The 20554-nt window shown below is 35.2% G+C and overlaps 1 protein-coding gene across 2 annotated transcripts in view; it reads left to right on the top strand.

Annotated features, from left to right (window-relative positions):
- The window catches only part of LOC145681284 (uncharacterized), a 548035-nt gene that overhangs the window by 493040 nt on the left and 34441 nt on the right, over window positions 1-20554 (top strand). For both annotated transcript variants that reach the window (XM_081752913.1, XM_081752914.1), the window contains 6 exons: window positions 1318-1447; window positions 2892-3022; window positions 6135-6241; window positions 7500-7698; window positions 10234-10404; window positions 18082-18211. In XM_081752913.1, coding sequence (XP_081609039.1) covers window positions 1318-1447; window positions 2892-3022; window positions 6135-6241; window positions 7500-7698; window positions 10234-10404; window positions 18082-18211 — 868 coding nt within the window. The remainder of the gene's footprint in view (window positions 1-1317; window positions 1448-2891; window positions 3023-6134; window positions 6242-7499; window positions 7699-10233; window positions 10405-18081; window positions 18212-20554) is intronic.

Raw genomic sequence — 20554 nt, 5'->3', positions numbered from 1 at the left:
CTTGCTAAGTAACTTCTCTTTGGCTTCTGTTTCCATTCTTAATTGTTTATCCACATAAAAAAAATTAATAATAATAATAATAATAATAATAATAATAATAATAATAATAATAATAATAATAATAATAATAATAATAATAATAATAATAATAATAATAATAATAAAAAGCGTTGCTTGTAGATCCTCACAAATCTTCGTTGGGTTTTCGGTAGATTCTGTGTTCTGAAGTTTAAAGAATGTCCTTTACGTGGATGAATAAAGAAAGAAATAGCAAATAGGAGTTACTTAAGAAAGCTTCAGATAAGGACGAAATCATTATTAAAAAATAAATAAAAAAACTGGCTACAAGGTTAGCACTTATTTTTAATCTATAAATATGAATTATAGAAGGAGTGTATAGTTTATTAATATATTAATGTACTAATTATAGAATTTTAGGAAGGACTTTCTGAATTAGAGGAAGGAACATTATTTTTTTTCTTGATTTATTTTATACTAGGCAAAATATAAATATGGTATAAGTCATAAGAAGTTAAGGTTTTCGTTTTGTCTAAAATATCCAGTTATGCAATATTGGATTTTGGATCTTATTAAATGCCAATATTTTATTGTGCGCGGACGTCTGTTGACATTTGTCAGTGGATATGAAAATTCATCAATGTTTGGACGGTGATTCTCAGTTTTCGGTTTCGTGAGGCTAACTGGGGAGTCACGTGAATAAAAGACGGTGACGGTCACTAGCTGTAGAAAGCTCCTGATGCGCCTGTTCGAGACAGAGCGACGTAGCGCGCTGATCACATGTTCGTCGCTAGGCTAGACGTAGTTCATCCAGTCGCTAACAGATGGCGTTAAGTGGTTCAGTCCCACAAAAAAGGACTGTTAGGCCAAGTAGTTTGGTTTGACATTATTTTCTAATTATTTTGTGCTATGAATTAATTTTAATTGTAAACATCATTGAGATAAGTGCAAATTTAAATGTTGACATTGTCTATTACAACACCCTGGTGTTGAATGACAATAAATAATTCTTATAGAAGTGGTTAAGTCGGATTATCAGGTTTGATTGACAGCCCACTCGTATACTTTTCACTCTTGAGTTTTATTGCAGTTTTATCTACTTTTTTCATAGACATTTATACTTATTATTTGTACTAGGGGATGATAACTGAAACCACTTGTTCAAGAGTTAAAAGTATGATATTAGTCACAAAATAATATATGTTTGCTTTCAAGAAATAAATATTCTTTGAAAAAAATGTTTGTTTTAATATTTTGTATGGGTATTTGTAGTATTTATTTGTGGTTGTGTTTTTTTAGGAATTGGTGCTAAGCCTGGAAGATCGAGACGCTGATGAATTAGTTCTTGTTCTTCAAGGTTATTATCGTTTGCTCACTGGAAAGGATCTGATTGTGGAGCAGGACAGAGATCCCTGGTCGGAAGACATTGGTAAGTCTCGTGTACAAGTGCTCTTGAACTGAATCATTGACCGAAGGTTTTTTGTATATTTATATGTAATTTGCAGAGAAAACTAAACACATGGAACTTCGTTGGGATCGTAATGGTGCAAAGTATGGACGCGTTAAAATATCAAATCATACTTTTGACAAAGTGGTTACTTTCAAATATCTAGGATCAATATTACCAGATCAAAACCATATTCACGAAGAAATTAAATGTCTACTAAAATCAGGAATTCGTGTTATTAATCAGTTCAAAATCTCTTGTCGTCGCGAATTTTGTCGAGGAATTTGAAGCTTAAAATATATAAAAGGATAATCATGCATGTTTTCTTGTATGGTTGCGAAACATGGTTGCTTACTCTGAGGGAAGAACATAGACTGAAAATATTTGAGAACAAGATCCTGAGATAAATATTCGGACCCAAGAGGAACGAGAATGGGGAATGGTGGAAACTTCATAACGAAAAACTACATAATTTGTACCGTTTAAAAACATTGTTAGGGTCATCAAATCTAGGAGACTCAGGTGGACAGGTCATGTAACCAGAATGGAAGAAAGTACGAACGTTTTCAAAGTTTTAACTGGAAGACCAATCGGAAAACGACTATTAGGAAGACCTAGGAGCAGATGGGAGGATAATATTAAGATGGATCTCGCAGTAGCACGAATACAAAGTAGAAACTGGGTCTAGTTGACTAAGGATAGAAGTCAGTGGAGAGCTTTTGTGAACTCGACCTCCGGGTTCCATAGGTCATGATTTATATGTAATTTGTATATAAATCCAGTTATTCATTTGAGTAAAATATCCATCTTTAATTGTTTACTTATTTTGGTTTAAGGATAAGTCCGGATAGAACTTTATATGTTATTGCAGCAATATTGTAAACTTACGATTTCGTTCATCGATATGGGTGGACACGTACAAAATGTACCTTTTCCAACCCATAGCATAAATCACTTGCTAATTGCAACTTTCATTGGAGAGATATTTGGATAAGATGTTTCTTAATAGACGAAAAGAATGTAAAGACGAAAAATTTACTCCTTGAAATACATAAATTGATAAACTCGTCTAGATTTTTGATAGAAAAGAAAATTAAAAAGACTCCTGTATAATTATGATCCTTTGGAGGTTATGAGCGTAAGGACTGAATCCATACTTGCCAACTTTCCATACCATGAGGAAATTATCCAGTACAGAATTTTAGAGATAAAGGAGCAAAACACACAGTTTTTCAAAAGTACAAACACTTGTACTTGCTAATGCAGTACACAAAAATTGATGAGATTTTAATGAAATGAATTCTTCAGTGGTCTGAGTGGTAAGAGTTCTTAACACAGAATTCAGAAATCAATTGTCATCCGTAATTTGCATATTCAATAAGAATAATAGTAATAAAATATTATCGATTTTTTTTCTATATTTCAGCTCCACCCTATCATTCTCAACATAAAGTTCAACCTGCAAAATGGAGCTATGGCTCAAAGCAGGACATTCAAGAGCACCTGGTCAACTTCTCCATTCCTCCACCATATCACCCTATTCCTGATGGTTGTTACGTAAGTATACGTTACTTTCATATTAGGCAAGTTCAACACTTACCTAAAAATTTAAGTCTAATACTTATTCAAACATTTCAGCAATGAATTCCTGTCATCTTCAATGCATATTTTAATGAAAATATACATTACTTGAAATTATACGAGCTGTCTGAGCACCAAAAATCTGTAATTAGAGTAATTTAAAACATCTTTTCGACTTTTTATTAGCAACTTAAATTTGCAACCGCTGATTGTTCTACACCATCCAGTTGCCAGGAAAAACTAACATCATGCATTAAATAGCAATCTTAATATGTTGGAAGTGATACAGTAGCTCAAGAGAAAATATGTGTATTGGGTTTTATTGGTGTAAAGTGCTGTCAGTGTTATGCATAAAAGAACATTTTTCTGACTTATAATAATAATAATAATAATAATAATAATAATAATACTTCATACTAGGTAAAATTTATAATTTCTCAATAGTTGTTTGTTTCGACAAATTAATTTTCATTTGTGTTAATGTCTCACAAGCAGTGGAAAGCAATATCATAATATGCCACGTTAAAATGAAGTGGTGTAGAGTGATATGAGATTTAATGCACAAATTTACAATTCGTCGATGCTCTGTACTTGAAGTAGTATCTCAAACAGCGGAAAGAATCCCTAGGCTTAGAGTACCCAAGAGTAATTCTTTACTTGTATTCCTACATGGAAGAAGATTCCTCAAAGGAGAAAGATGTTACGAAGAGGTAGTAGTACTTCAAGCAACGTATAATTTCATTTGGACGCAAAACTAACTTTTACAGAACATATAAATACTATCACTAAGCTTTCGATGCGTCTTCTAGGACTTCTGTATAGATTAACAGAAATACGGAACCTTTCTTCCTTAGCATCGTTCTACAAGACAATAATTTCTCCTAAAATGGAATATTGTTCACATAAATGGACAATGGCAGCTTCGATCTCGGCTAAACTCAGTTCTAAACTTCCTCCTGTCAATAGTATGTTTCAGAGTACCTCGCAACGGTGCGATGACAAAACACGAGCTGTTACGAACACTGAATATTCAACTGCCTGACACTCGTCATACAATCAGTGATCTCAGATATCTGTACAAACTCCCCCATATGGTCAGCTTAGATCCAAAACGCTACTCTCAGAATTGTATTTTCGAATTCCATTCAGACAAACACAAAACACACACCTTTTTCATTTAGTACGACCTTGGATATGGCACATGCTAGTTCCTCAATAATGTCTTGACGCGACTACGGTAAGTCCCATAGTATTTGGAGCTATGACCTTTAAGGTTCATTTTTTTCATGTTTTCTATAACTCCGAAAGGAAGCATTTTTGCACCCAGGTTGGTCTATACGTTTCGTCTTATCTTGGTATCAGGAATCACCTCCCAAACGTTTTCGGTGTTGTTTTGAAACACCCTGTGTATATATATATTGATTATGCTCCAAGGCTGGGAGACTCCAATGATGATCATGAATGAAATAGTGGAATTAAGAAAGTGAACGGAAACGGGAATGTTCCGAGAAAACTCACGCACACGGTGTTCGCTCACTACAAAGTCCGTTTGGTGAAATCTAGGATCGAACCATAGATCGATTTATATTGTATATCTCCATTGTGTTTTTTATCGTTTTTCAGATGACGCGGTTTTCATTGTATTTCCTCCTATGGACAGTGACTTGTCGGACTGTGAATTTTATTATTTATTTATTTTCGCTGTTATGAGTAATGAACTAATGTATCGTGCACTGTTTTAGAAATTGTCCCTTATTTGAATATAATATTATAATAATGTAGTATTGTATTGAGACGTGGAGCCAGAACCATTAGGTCTAATGAACCAATCAAAGAACATAAGAAAAAAAGACACAAATAAGTGACAACATTGTTGGTTGAATGATAGAATTGGGGTCTAGCGTACCGTTCAGCAGCGAGGCGGTATGAGACGTGAACCTATAGCTTAATGTAGGATCCGAACCATACGAGCTCCCACTGGGATTCGAACCCACGTCTTCCCAGTGGAAAACGCGTACGCTAACCGTATAGTCATGAGAGAGTTCAATGTGACGATGTGTACAGAACTATCTTTATTTGCAATTATTGTCATTATTACTACAAAGTAATACCAAAAGACCTCAGAACACCTGTAGTATCTTGAAGAGAGACAGACTTTAAGTCTACTGATTATTATACTAGCAGAATACCCGTTCTTCACACGAGGTGAATACGTTGCATTTTAGACATAAAGGGCTGAATTTTGATTTAAATGGTATCGGAAGTGTCACTGTTCATCACAGCGACCTCGAAAACAATGGATTCGACACTAATATCGGTCATTTTCAATCATTTTTATATATCTCCCTCTTCCCCCAAGTTGCGGGGCTGAATTTGGATTTAAACAGCGTCTGAAGTGTCATTGTTCATCTCAGCGACCCCAAAAACTATGGATTCGACCGTAATATCGGTCAGTTTCGATCATTTTTATATATCTACCGCTGCCCCAAGTTACGGGGCTAAATTTAGATATAAACGGCATCGGAAGTGTCACTGTTCATCTCAGCGACCCCGAAAAGTATGGATTCGACACTAATATCGGTCACTTTTGATCACTTTTAATAAATCCTCGGTCACCCCCTCCCCCAACACACACACACCTAAGTCGCACTGTCAAAGTGAAATGATAAAATCCATCCTGGGCCCCAACTTCATCTATGTTGAAAATTTGATCGAAATCTGTCGAGTGATTGAAGAGATATAAAGTCAGAAACATAGTCACTTTCATTTTTTATTTATATAGATTATATTAAATGTAAAATACGGACTCGCATGCTATCTATGATATCGTAAATGAGCCAACATTAATGTCCCAACAAACTATTGTCTCAAAATAATGGAAACAGCACACTCATACAACGCATAGGTGTCGACTTGTAACTGTTAATACATTTATGAATGTTATCTATAATAGATGAAGAGAAAATCTATTGAGTTGGGAAAGAAACTTATATTTTCCATTTCGTATAATTAATACGTAATTATAGAAAATCGAGCATTAAGTATGAAAATTGATATGTTCGATCATTGAAGGTTGTTTATGTTTCAGGTAAAGTCCAATGGGCATGTGCCTTCAGCAATAAACAAGACTGAAGCATTGGGAAATACTAATTCTGTTGGGACCACCTACGGGGTTGACAACAACATGAACAATATGTAAGTAAATACCAAACAATGTGGCGCTAAAAATAAACCGTATAATTTTTTAAAAAGTTCACTCACTCGTCCTCCACCCGCAGTTATTGCGTTTTGTTTGGCAATCCATATCTTAATTCCAGAACGGGTTGAAATATAGCACATGTGGATTTCTAAACAAAACATAATAGCTTCGGGTAGAAGATAAGTGAATTTTCTATCGAATATATACTCAAGAGCGTCTACTGATACTTATAAATGTTACTTCACTTTGTAGTAGATTGGTAATCTTTTATTCAAAATTATGAGCATTATGTCTGCCTGTTATATGGATTTTAAAATTGATTAACCAACAAGTAGGAACAGAGGCTAAGGATTTCGAAACCAAAATCTCGAGGAAAATATTCCATAAAATAAATAGAGTCAAGATAAATAGTCCACTCAATATATATATCGGGTGTTCTAAAAATAGCGCCAACGAACAACAGAGCGCTATTATTCAGGTCAAAATAAAGCGAAAATCTTATATAATGGCATACCCTGCACGGCTTCCTTCAGCTGCTATAGGGAATCAAAATTTCGTTATATGGCAACGTCGCATATTAACTTGAAACCATTAGCATTGCTCTACGAATCTATCAATGAGTTACATCGATTGTTACGATAATAGATGGTGCTAGTGTCAAGTCTATCGAGTTTAACTTCCATTGGGAAACAATTGATGTAACTATTTTGATAGATCGGTAGATCTTCTCTATTGATTCTATATTTGCAACGTTGCCACATAGTACAATATATATATATATATATATATAGAGAGAGAGAGAGAGAGAGAGAGAGACAGAGTAAGATTGGGCGTACCACTTATCTTGATACACCCTTAAATATCGGCAGGGAAACATTGCTTGACGTATACTGCAATACAACTATAGCCTATACAGCCATAGAATTCTGCTATCGTCTAGTCTATTTCATTCTTACAAGTTTGCCTCTATCCTTGCAAGTTTGCAAGTGTTTCATATAAGTTGTCAAAAATTATGAAACAACAACATTAATACAATAATAAAAATTACTTGAAATATAGCTGATATTACTTATGATTGGTTATATACAGTTGTAAGGTCAGGTTTTACGAGAATTATGAAAACTTTTGTTGTTTACTGTACACTAGGATTCCAAGACTTGTACTTTTTTTTATTTTAAGAAGTCTAAGAAATAAGTTGTTTCTGAGTTCTTAGAAATGCAGACCTGTATGATAATACTTTGTTTATGTTGATAGGCATGGTTTGCTCAATATGAATGGGACAACAAAAGACTGCAACGGCTATGCGACCGACGATAATAAGAAATCAATGGCGAACAAAGAGGTGCTGGATCTGAATAGCAGTAGCCATAAATTAGGTTTCGACATTCAGAGTGTTGTTTCGATGGAGATCTTGGAATCCGATGGAAATTATATTGAAGCCAAAAATGATGAGGTGAGAATCGATTATTTAATTTGTAAACATTTTTAGAAAGTCAGTAGCAAAGTGGAAGTTATCATAGTAAATTAAAGTTCGTGCAATGTGCGTCTTCTAATAAACTAAAGAGTAAACAATTATTCAGTTATTTGCTCATTAATTTAATCTGATCGCGATGGTTTCCAAATTCCCTGACAATGATGAACTAAACAACAACAGTAAGTAGATTTTTTTTCTCTCTCTTTCTTGAAGACGTTCCTTGACAATGAGAAACATGTCAGCATTTCGGTCAATAGCATTTTCTACTTAAAGACATATTCATTGACACGAGGAACATATTAACATTTCAGTAAGTAGCATTTTTACTTGAAGATAACATTTTAGTAAGTAGAATTCTCTACTTGAAGACGTACTTCTTGACAGTAGGGAACATGTCAGCATTTCAGTCAGTAGCATTTTCTACTTGAAAACATACTTCTTGACTGTGAGAAACATGTCAATATTTCAGTCAGTAGCATTTTCTACTTGAAAACATACTTCTTGACTGTGAGAAACATGTCAATATTTCAGTCAGTAGCATTTTCTACTTGAAAACATACTTCTTGACTGTGAGAAACATGTCAATATTTCAGTCAGTAGCATTTTCTACTTGAAAACATACTTCTTGACAGTGAGAAACATGTCAATATTTCAGTCAGTAGCATTTTCTACTTGAAAACATACTTCTTGACTGTGAGAAACATGTCAATATTTCAGTCAGTAGTATTTTCTACTTGAAAACATACTTCTTGACTGTGAGAAACATGTCAATATTTCAGTCAGTAGCATTTTCTACTTGAAAACATACTTCTTGACTGTGAGAAACATGTCAATATTTCAGTCAGTAGCATTTTCTACTTGAAAACATACTTCTTGACAGTGAGAAACATGTCAATATTTCAGTCAGTAGTATTTTCTACTTGAAAACATACTTCTTGACTGTGAGAAACATGTCAATATTTCAGTCAGTAGCATTTTCTATTTGAAAACATATTCCTTGACAATAAGGAACTTATTAGCATTTTAGTAAGAGAATTTTTTACTTTAAGATTACATTTTAGAAAGTAGCATATTTTACTTGAAGACATACTCCTTGACAGTGAAAAACATATTAACGTTTTCTTAAATAGCTGTTACTACCTGAAGGTATATTCCTTGACAGTGAGTAACGTAGGAGGGGTACCCAAAAGAGACCAAACTTATTTTTTTTAAACTTATTTATTCACATTTTAAGTACAAATCTTCAATTCCCTTGAAAGTACTCTCCACCTGCACTAATACACTTGTGTAATCTTTTATTCCATTTTCAAACATTGTTTAAATTCATCTTTTGTGATGCTTAACTGCGCCTCCGTTGTCTTTTCTTTCACCTTAGCAACATCAGCAAAACGCTTTCATGTCTCTTTCTCGTACCAAGTTTAGTCACCTTTTGAAAGAAGAAAAAAAAAAAGTTGGGATCATTTCGGGACACTTTTTTCAAAGCACAGCATGCTTATATGCGACCTTGTTTTTGCTCAGCAGTCAGTAGTCGTAGCACGAATTTGGCAACCACCCATTTCATTCCCAAATTTTCTGTCAAAATTCTCTGCACTCAGTTCCAATTCATTCCCACATGTAGCAATTTCTTTAGTGGTCCGTCGTTGATGATCTTCGTTGATGATCGCACGAATTTTTTCAACCTTTCCATGTGTTCGTGCCATGGAAGGACGACCAGAACGAGGTTTGTCATCAACTGACATTTCACCATTTTTGAAACGGGAAAACCACTCAAACACTTTTGAGTTTTCCCGATAGCATCGTCCTTGTACGCCGTTTTTAACATTTCTAGAGTTTCTGTTCATCTTTTTCCGAACGAAAAGCAGTATTTCACCGTCACAAGCTGTTCAAGACAATCAACCATTGCAAAAACGACGATAACACAAAACAGATGTCACTATAAACTCTGACGAAACTAGTCCTGACTTTTTCAGCGACAGTATTCGGCTTGCTGACTCAGGAATGTTAGCTCTATATGCTTCTAGCGGCAAAATGCGGTACTACAAAAACTGCCCACCGAAAGATTAGTTCGGTTTCTTTTGGGTACCCCCACGTATTGACATTTCAGTAGTTACATTTTCTACTTGACATATTTCTTGACAGTAACATTAATATTTCAATATGTAGCATTTTCAACTTGACAACATATTTCTTGACAGTGAGTAACATATTAACATTTCAGTACGTAACATTTCCTATTTGAGTACATATTTCTTGACAGTGAGTACATACTAACATTTCAGTACGTAACATTTTCTACTTGGAGATATTCCTTGACAGTGATAAACATCTCAACAACAGACACTATTTTGGCGAATAACTTTTTTCAAGTAGTAAATAGTTACGCAGAGAAATTTTCAATATTTATTCGTTAATTTCCGTACCCATAATACGTTCATTGAAGTAAAGTAACAGAGTTTGTTCTGTAGTTACTAGAAATTTATTACATAAATTATTAAGAATGAGAATTATTTGTAGGTGATAAGGAGAGTAGCCGAGATGAGGGAGTTGGTAGAAAATTCAGAACAGTACCTGACAGAGCAGTCTCGAGAAGAGAGTGACTCGGAAAATTCTCATATTTCATCTGCACACGACTCGGATGCTCCAGGACAGCTTAAACACAGCGATTCCTTGTTACTTCTTACACAGGTAATTCCAACTGAAGAAATAATTTTTAAATTAAGCGCGTGTTCTGTACAGTATTTCTTATGTATGCATATTTCTAACAATCCTTCCGTCTTCAGTATTACCGACTTATTTTCTGTATATGACAATAGTTAGAGAGAAGTATCAATAGATTAAGTACAAAGGAACCATTAACAACATTAAAATGCATTGAAAATGACCACAAAACTTTTTTTTTTTTTTTTTTTTGGCAACATGCAACTATTAAAACTATAATCTTTGTCATAAAGGCCCGGAAGGCACAAAATTGACCAGCCGGTTATTTTATGTTTGGTGATACATGGTAAGCACATCGCGAGCCCCATCACTACTATTGTTGGTTTTATTCAGTCAGTTAGCTCCCCAATTACCCCTCACAACAGGATAAACATTGCACTATCAACGCTCTTTTGTTTTCACTATTGATTTCTCAGCCACTTACAGGAATTCAGTATTCCAGAGACAACACTGGTAGGCTGTTGGTTTTCGCTAACATAAACCACCAGCGTTATATTCTGTGATGTTAAAAAAAAATGTTTTTTGCTCTCGTCTATTGTAGTGCATAGACAGTTGTGGTGCATAGACTTGCAAGAAACTCCTTGAACAAACAGTTCGGATTTGCTTCCTGCTGTTCCACCTACGCACAAATATATTCAGTTCTAAAAGGTAGATGGGCATTTGAATTTCAACATGACTGGATGAGCATAGTTGCCAGAAAAAATAATACGCGATGAATTTCATTTAATCTTTAAAACGAATGACCTTTGAGTAGAGTCTTCTTTGAGGCAGACAGAAGAAAATCCTCAATATTTTACTAGAAATCTTATATATAAATTCAATTCAACAGGGTGTTTTTGATGAGCGCACAATTTGAAAAATTGTGTTCGACAAATGAGGACATCTGGTGTTGTATATACGATATTCTTCAGTGGCATTACAAATAAAAATCTGATGCTTGTAGTTCTGCTACCACAAATACCGAAGAAATTCCAATGTATTATGAATAGAAAGATAAGGCGAATTCATATTTACTTGCTTGCAAGTGGAGTTATTAGTTTCCAACAGTTATAGTAACCTTGATGTGCAATATTCCACGAGTTACACTCAAGTCCTTAGCCAAAACATTAAGGCACAGGGGCCGAGATCAGTTTAAGGGGACTAACTTGAGTTCATGTTAGGTATACACATAGATACCAACAAACAACTGACTTACCCCCTTTGTACAGGTCTGGTTGTACTTAATAAAGGCTATAAATAAAATTAAAGAATGAATACATGTTATATTGTCGCTTCGTGGCCCAGTGGCTAATGCGCATGGTCATTAGTTCGGTTCCTGAGGAGAGGGTGCTTATCTCGGATACAGATCGGAGTGTTAGTTCGGAATCCACTTTAATCAACAGGCGCCTTGGCACTGAAAGGAACGTTGAACTCCAATCAACCAGTCAATAGTTGCCCTCGGCGCTGAAAGGGGACGTTAAACTCCAATCAACCAGTCAATAGTTGCCGTCGGCGCTGAAAGGGGACGTTAAACTCCAATCAACCAGTCAATAGTTGCCCTTGGTGCTGAAAGAGGACGTTGATCTCCAATCAACCAGTCAATAGTTGCCCTCGGCGCTGAAATAGGACGTTAAACTCCAATCAACCAGTCAATAGTTGCCGTCGACGCTGAAAGAGGACGTTAAACTTCAATCAACCAGTCAATAGTTGCCCTCGGTGCTGAAAGAGGACGTTAAACTCCAATTAAGCAGTCAATAGTTGCCCTCGGTGCTGAAAGAGGACGTTAAACTCCAATCAGCCAGTCAATAGTTGGACCTTACGGCGCCGTAACAGTGCCTTTCTCAAATTGTCTTCCCTTCTAATAATATTACAAATAGTCCCTCTTTTATATCCTTTGGATATCTTTTCAGTTTTCTCTATGTTCCACCCTTTTTCCTTTCACAAATTTTCGTCTCGGCTCCTTCTTTTACACCCTTTACCTTTCGTTTGCTCTTACGTTTTCCTCCTAGTTTTATCTATTCCATTTCTTCTTTTTCTAGAATTCTTTTCCATTCTTACTCCTTACTTTTGCTTAATCTTTTATTTTAGTTCATCGTTAGTTGCTTCATTTCTTCATTCTTCTTGCATTTTCTACTAGCACCTTACTTTCTTCTAGTATTCCTATATTTTCTCAAGTTATCTTGTATTCTTTCTCTCTGTGCTGTTATATACAACATTGTTTTTCTTTAATTCAATTCACGGTTATATTTTTCATACTTCCCTCTCCGTTCTTTTTTTTGTTTCCCTATCTATATCGATTCACATTCTCCGCATATGACCTTATTTTCTTCTTCTTTATTTTATCCCCTTTTATCTCAAAAAGTGTCTCGACTTCTTTTCATTATGCCTTTGTTTCTTTTTACCTAAATAACTTCTTATTTTTGCTGTTTTTAAATTTTATGTTTAGCTTTAACTTAATGAAATTTTTAAGAAAATGGAAAGGCAGGACAATATAGTGGAATAAATATCCAGACATATTCTTTTTTGTTGTTTATTTAAGTTTTCAGAGTCATCTATCGGCAAAATGAATAACTTTCGTTAATATTTACAAGCAGTCTAAGGATTATTTTAGTCTAAGGATTTTGTGCCTGCAAGAGACATCTTCAGAGTTCATATCAAAGTATTAACAGAAAATAAATTTTAATGAGATAGTCATTGCGATTTTGAAAAACATACGGAACACGTTACTTGAAAAACATATGGATGGAAGGACCAATCACTGACAAGTTGGTTGCTTATAGAGTTGTACACAGTGACAAATATGATGGTTGTTGTGAATATAGTTTTAGAGCTGTATGTATTGCTTTGAGGACATAACTATGTAGTTGGTAATCGAAAGGACAAAGCCACTTACTTTGTGGTCTTCATTATTACAGTGTTGACTAGTGGACATCGCTTCCCCTCCTGGAAACGAGTGGGAGTATTTTTCCAGTCAAGTAAGTGGGGTCGCTGGTCGCCTTCTTCTCTTCTTCAAGACGCTGTCTCTTGGTGCAGGGTTGTTATAGATTAGAGTGCAAGAACGCGGGATGATCACATAGTTAGAACAAAATTCTGTGCTATTGCATTTCTAGGACTTCGAATCGAAATTCCTGCTTTTACCTATATGTTGCAGTTAGCGCAGAGAGCACATTATGAAAATTAAAAGACTCTATTACCTACTTCTCCACCCACCACCCCCCGCCCCAAAAATAACTAATTACTGATTATATTCAGTGACTGAAAATTGAGAACTGTTTGTCATTCAGTAAAGCGCTCCTATCTTCGTTTCAGAAACAAATGACTATCCTTATTACTTACTGACAAAATTATCTTCGCCTATTGTAATGTTTCTGTTGTTCCTTCGCTTTAATCTTCTTTCGCAGAACACAAACGATGTTGCCTGAAATTATTGATTTTATGAATGAGGAAGTTGGTATATCATGAAGTTGTAATTTGAAAGTGTAAATATTATAGTCATTTTCGAAAATTTCCTTATTCAAAGGGCTAAAATTAAATTGTTAAATATACCTTTTTTGTTGCGAGGTGGTTTATTGCTTCTCTATAAGGGGATCGCGGTGGTTCAGTGGTAGAGCGTTCACCTCTGGTGCGTGGGGTCCTTGATTCGATTCTCACTCAAGCCAAGATACCTTTATGGTGGACAAACACTGTGCGCGTGGGTTTTCTCGGGGTTCTCCCATTTCCTCTCACTTTCTTCACGCCTTATTCATTTCTTTCATTTCTCGTCATCACCGTTTCTTTTAGCCTAGCCGGCATAATCGTGGGACGTAAAACTTTAATCTCATTTTTGCTTCCCTGTATATTTCGCTCACCTATTCTTCTGAAAGCATCGTCAGAGAAATGATTTTTTGAATTTAATGAACATCCTCTCCTCCTGTATGTTTCCTTCAATTCTGAATGTACAGTTAAGTACGAATATATCTTGTTTTGATCCTAAATTTCTGTAGAATAATGTTTCTCAATTAAATCTCTTTTTACAAATTTGCACATGTACCACTACGAACAGCCGTTGGCAATGCGCTTCTTGTTCGATGTCTATTACTCCAATACTGCTAACTACCAGAATTCTTGATAAGTAAAGCTTAATTAACATAAACATAATATTTTGAAAAACTGTTTATTATTTTATTTATGAATTGGTCATAAATTTATGATATAGTCCATCTGTTAGTCTTATCTAGATTTAATTTTAGTTCCTTCGTTCTAATAAAATAAGATTCTCAGACAAATCCCTCTAAAAGTAAGTGGATATTTACTTCCTTGGCATTATACTTTATTTAATCGTTTATATATAGTTGCGCAAGCTAAATTTGGATCAGGAAAAACCATAAGGCTGCTTATCACTTCTACCTCTATCTTACCACATTTTTCAATATATCACGTAAATGAACCATTAGTTTCTGGCAACATTGTTATCTGCTTGGCTGGAAGAAGTTTAAGCCACAGAAATAGTAAAAAATACATTACAAAGTGAGAAGGTATTTTTGTCAATAGGAACATTTGTTGCTGAAAGAAAGATAAGGGATCCCCACTAAGTGAAATCGTTCTCAATTTTCAAATTACCAACTGAGGAAGATTAGAGTGCTCACCGACTATAATCTCCCCCCCTTTTTTTTTTAAAGAGATGTGAGTGATAGCTTGTTTGTTTTAAATCTTCTTCTTATACTGTTACACTTGAGCTTTGTGGGGTCGCTTTTGAAGGATTCTTGTCGCATTCAACTCTATGTTCTTCTTGAATTGTTTCTTTTATTTAACACTGCATTGGACAGTCTCTGATTGGGATATCACGTTTATCTTCTGTAATCTTTCAACTGGTGAAACAAAACCCTGCTTCTCTCTCATGCTGCTTTATTGCTTTATTACTTCACATTATATTGTTAGCGTGTAGTGGAGAGACATATATCGATCGAGAGATCTGATTAAGCTAAACAAAATGCCATCATCATGCGTAGTTTTCGAAAAAATAGACAAAAATCTCTTTTTTGTTAACATGAAACTTGATGCTATAGAAGAACCACGTCGCTTATTAAGGCAAAAGTGATGCTAAAATATACTCCTATCAGGTCTGTCATTATGACAGTGGAAGGACGACAGAACACACTATAGTTAACGAGATAATAACATAAAATTATCATTTACTTTTAAATTTCAATTTTCATTAATAAAATTAAAGGTATTTGTAAAACTTCTATACAATTTTTCGGTAGATAACGCTTAGAACTAGAACAGTTTTCTTTGCCATAAAGTGTAATTTTTTTTAAATGTTTGTACATTATAAAGGAAAATGTTCTATAACTATTCTATCAGGCCTTGCTTTCATATTATCAAACTGAATACAACACACTAAGCAAGGCTATGTGAATATATGTTCATAGATAAATTAACATCTATGAATTAAGGTGAATTAAGATCTATGAACATGTTAATTGTGTTCATAGATTAATTAACATGTTAATCTATGAACATGTTAATTAAAAACATGTTGCAATAAACAGCAGAAAGTGTTAATAAATACAGAAAAATACAGTTTCAATGCAGAGAAAATGGCCGTGAAATATTCATCAGTACAGAGTATTAATAATGTTAAAAATGAAGCATATATTTGTAAATATAACTTTATCTCACCTAAGATAGAAACAAGAAGCAACGTAAATGGAATACCTTTAAACTCAGAACGTCTTCTTTCCGAAAAGAAATTACTTTCACGTATTTATATTTCTTCTTAAATGGGCGTCTTTTCATCTTTCATTATTTCATCTAATCCTTTTTAGTACTATTTAACTAATTTCCCACAACAATATCGTATCATTAAAGCTCGGTTGCTATGCTGCAAGAATCTTCTAGCTGTCATTGAAAAAATCTTGCAACCCCATCTTTCTATTGACTGTTTACACAGTATAACTTTCTGAAAGCAAGAAAGATATCTCCATCCGTGCAGCACTGCACTCTGGTGAACAAATAGTGAACCTCATTAAAAACGTATATTTTGGCACTCTTGCCCTCCCAGTCCAAAAGAATCCGTCGTTTTGGAAGCGGCGAAACTGTTTTGTTTTTCTTTACGTCAGTGGGAGGGCGATAGCAGGTAGCAAGCAAGATGATCCAGAAAGTTGCACATGGTTTGACTCCTTGCAAGATGTAAAATTGTTGCATGTCCCATTCAAGATTTTATTTACATGGAGAAATATTGTAGGGTTGCAAGATTTTTTTTTTTTTTAATGACAGTTACAAGATTCTTGTAGCATGGTAACCTACGTTAAGATAACTGTTTTCTACACTTTCTATATCTCGTTTCTTTCGTTATCGGATTGATGTTTTAGCACAAACTACTAAAGATCCTCCATAAGTAGAAATGCTTGTTACGCCATTAAAATAGAAAGTAACAAGTTTGAACGATTTACAACTCTAAGTAGTTTCAGTATGAATATTACACAGTAAGTCCTAAAATTACGTACTGGATGGATACAATTGCTCATCCTCCTGGAAATTGAACAATCATGATGTAATCTTGAGAGAACACGAGCGGTACTTAAGGTTACTAACCTGTATTTCGTTTTTGAAAATGTTACCGGAAAAGAAACTAATATTCTCTGAGTAATTATTTAAAAATTTACAAAATACTACATGACGAAATTGTCTGTTGTCGATACGTTCTCTGTTGTCAAAGAATGTGTTCAAATAAGTTGTTACGTTATAGGCAGCGAGGCTATGTAAAACATAGGCCTACAGCTTATGTGAGATCCAGACCACCAAATCCAGGCTCTCCTGCACCGATAGCCATGAGGGAGTTCCACGTGGTTTTCATGTTTACTAGAATATTGTGCAGAGAATTTTACTAGTAGTCTTTAACTTGTGTAGATTAAAAAAAAAGGTAAAAAAGTTGAGACAAATAGATGAGCGTCCTTAAGGTTCCTATCTATTTTGTTCACCTTTCCCGTATGTTTTGTGTTCGTATAGAGACTTCACAGCCCAAATTATCACACGGTCAGAAAAATCGAGATAAATTCAGTAGCAAATTGCTGCTTGAAAATGTGTGTGTACTTTTGTCAGTAAATTTAAACAATGGAACAATTAGGGTATGCTTTCCAGTAACGTGTAGAAAATTACGTTCCCTCTAAGAAAGGAAAAAAAATCCAAATTTGTAGATAAATGAATATGCAATTATACTGATAATTCTACAAAATAATCAAAGCAAAAGCGTCGAACTTATAATTTTCATTGGATCCTTGTAATTCACTGACAGCCATTCAATAAGTCTAACATCACTTAGTTCATTAACATACCATGGACATAACAAATGAGTAGCAATTTTGATCTATAAAGGAGTTCGATTGTATAGTACATAGAAATATTTCCCATCGAAATATCACCTTCAGCATCTTCACATCTTGATTTTTACTCTTCTTGTATCTTCTTTCACTTTTCCTGTTACTTTTTTTGACCTGGTGATCTGTGTATTTTGTTTATCTTTGATGTCCGTATTTCTTTTCTGCCTCACCTCATCATTTCATTTCATGTTATTTCATTTTGTGATAATTTTTAGGAATTTCAATAGCAGTTTATTAGGTATCTGCGGAGTGTACGTTAAGTCGTGCGTATTAATGTGGTTATGAAATTTTCTCTTTCGTCCAGGGTCAAAAGTTGTTGACAGAAGCTGTAAATGATGTAGTGAAAAGGATTGAACTGGAAGACAACGAGCCATCGGAGAGTGACACAGATTCCATGAGTACGCCGACAAACAGTCCATCTCATAGACCTTTAGGTAAGCATTTCCCTAACACCATTGTTTTTAGATTCAAAACATATACAGGGTTATTCAAAAAGAAAAAACAGATTTCAAACATGTATTTCTTCCAAACTAGAAAAGATAGAAACATGATTCGAACGTTACTTGATTAAGAAAAGTTTACAATTTAAACAGCCCGGATAGAAGTTCCAATCACGGCCGCATTTGGCGCTATTGTTTGTTGTTTGTCTGTAGTGAAATGGCGGCGTCGCCACAGAAGAAGTATTTTTGTGTGCTACAATTGGCAAAACTTGAGTCCATTGCAGTTCAACGAGCATTTCGCCGTCAATTTAATAAACAACCGCCGCATCATAAGCAAATTTACGAGTGCCATCGAAAATTCGTAGAAGATGGTTGCATCTGCAAAGGGAAAAGCACGGGACGTCCACGCGCATCGAACGAGAATGTCGAGCGTATTTGTACACTTTACAAAAGGAGCCCAAAGAAATCCACATAACGAGCAAGCAAAGAATTTAACATTCCTCAACCAACGGTATGACGAGTTCTAAAACATCGTCTGTACATGAAGTCATACAAACTGCAGTTATTGCAAGCATTGCATCCTGACGACCACAACAAAAGGTACGAATTTTGACATTTGTCGTGTAACATACGGTGCTCATATTGAATGCACACCTTAATTTCTAACAATAAATTGTAAACTTTTCTTAATCAAGTAACGTTCGAATCATGTTTCTATCTTTTGTAGTCTGGAAGAAATACATTTTTGAAATCTATTCTTTCTTTTTGAATAACCCTGTATATTAACTGTAAATGAAAGTGTGTGCCATGAACTAAGTTTGGTGCCCGTCGCTACGCACTGGAAAGTGTCAGTAATACATAATGTCACGGAACAATGTTACAAGAGATAGAAATTTTTACTTTTTGTTAAAAAAATTATGTTCAACACGGGTAAAGTTCCAACACTGCATGAAATTGTGTTACTTTTTGTGAAAAGACTATGTTCAACATGGGTAAAATTTCCAACACTACATGAAATTATGCTACTTTTTTTGTCAAAAGATTATGTTCAGCATGGGATTCTAACACTGCATAAAATTATGTAACTGTGGAAACTTGTTATAATGACAGCCACCAGAAACCAGTGCTGTAATGTTATAGAAGCAGACGAAAGCAACACCCATTTTATCAATTTTCCAGAAATACATCATTCTAAGTAGTATGGTAATCTCCATATTTTTCATATTTTCAGAAAGATTTGAGAGAATTACAAAAAGAAATTTTTGGGCTAGAGTACGAAGCATTATGTTTTTTTTTTTTTTTTTTCATTTATTTTATATTGTACAAAATATTCGTATGATGTGGATTACGTACAAATCTAAACTTCATTGACATGCAAGGTCTGGCAGAAAGACCTTTCGTATTTGAAGAGGGTACTGTGTGGGTTCTGGTGGGGATACGGCAGCGGAGGGGTATCGATCGATAGCGGTATACGTGCCATTTTCAGTAGTCGCAATGGTGAGTGTTGTGCGTTTGTTGTGGAGGAATATATTAGTAATGGTTCTGTGATTACTACTCAGCGAACATTTCGCATTCTGCTCGGACTTCTCCTACTACTCAGCGAACATTTCGCATTCTGCTCGGACTTCTCCTACTACTCAGCGAACATTTCGCATTCTGCTCGGACTTTTCCTACTACTCAGCGAACATTTCGCATTCTGCTCGGACTTTTCCTACTACTCAGCCAACATTTCGCATTCTGCTCGGACTTTTCCTACTACTCAGCCAACATTTCGCATTCTGCTCGGACTTTTCCTACTACTCAGCCAACATTTCGCATTCTGCTCGGACTTTTCCTACTACTCAGCCAACATTTCGCATTTTGCTCGGACTTTTCCTACTACTCAGCCAACATTTCGCATTTTGCTCGGACTTCTCCTACTACTCAGCGAACATTTCGCATTCTGCTCGGACTTCTCCTACTACTCAGCGAACATTTCGCATTCTGCTCGGACTTCTCCTACTACTCAGCCAACATTTCGCATTCTGCTCGGGCTTTTCCTACTACTCAGCGAACATTTCGCATTCTGCTCGGACTTTTCCTACTACTCAGCCAACATTTCGCATTCTGCTCGGACTTCTCCTACTACTCAGCCAACATTTCGCATTCTGCTCGGACTTCTCCTACTACTCAGCCAACATTTCGCATTTTACTCGGACTTTTCCTACTACTCAGCCAACATTTCGCATTCTGCTCGGACTTTTCCTACTACTCAGCCAACATTTCGCATTCTGCTCGGACTTTTCCTACTACTCAGCGAACATTTCGCATTCTGCTCGGACTTTTCCTACTACTCA

The sequence above is a fragment of the Thermobia domestica genome, chromosome 3, assembly GCF_964235325.1.
Source record: "Thermobia domestica chromosome 3, izTheDome1.hap1.1, whole genome shotgun sequence".
In the NCBI taxonomy this organism is placed as follows: domain Eukaryota; kingdom Metazoa; phylum Arthropoda; class Insecta; order Zygentoma; family Lepismatidae; genus Thermobia; species Thermobia domestica.
The sequence above is the reverse complement of the archived record's forward strand: the minus strand, read 5'-3'. Positions and strand labels throughout refer to the sequence as shown.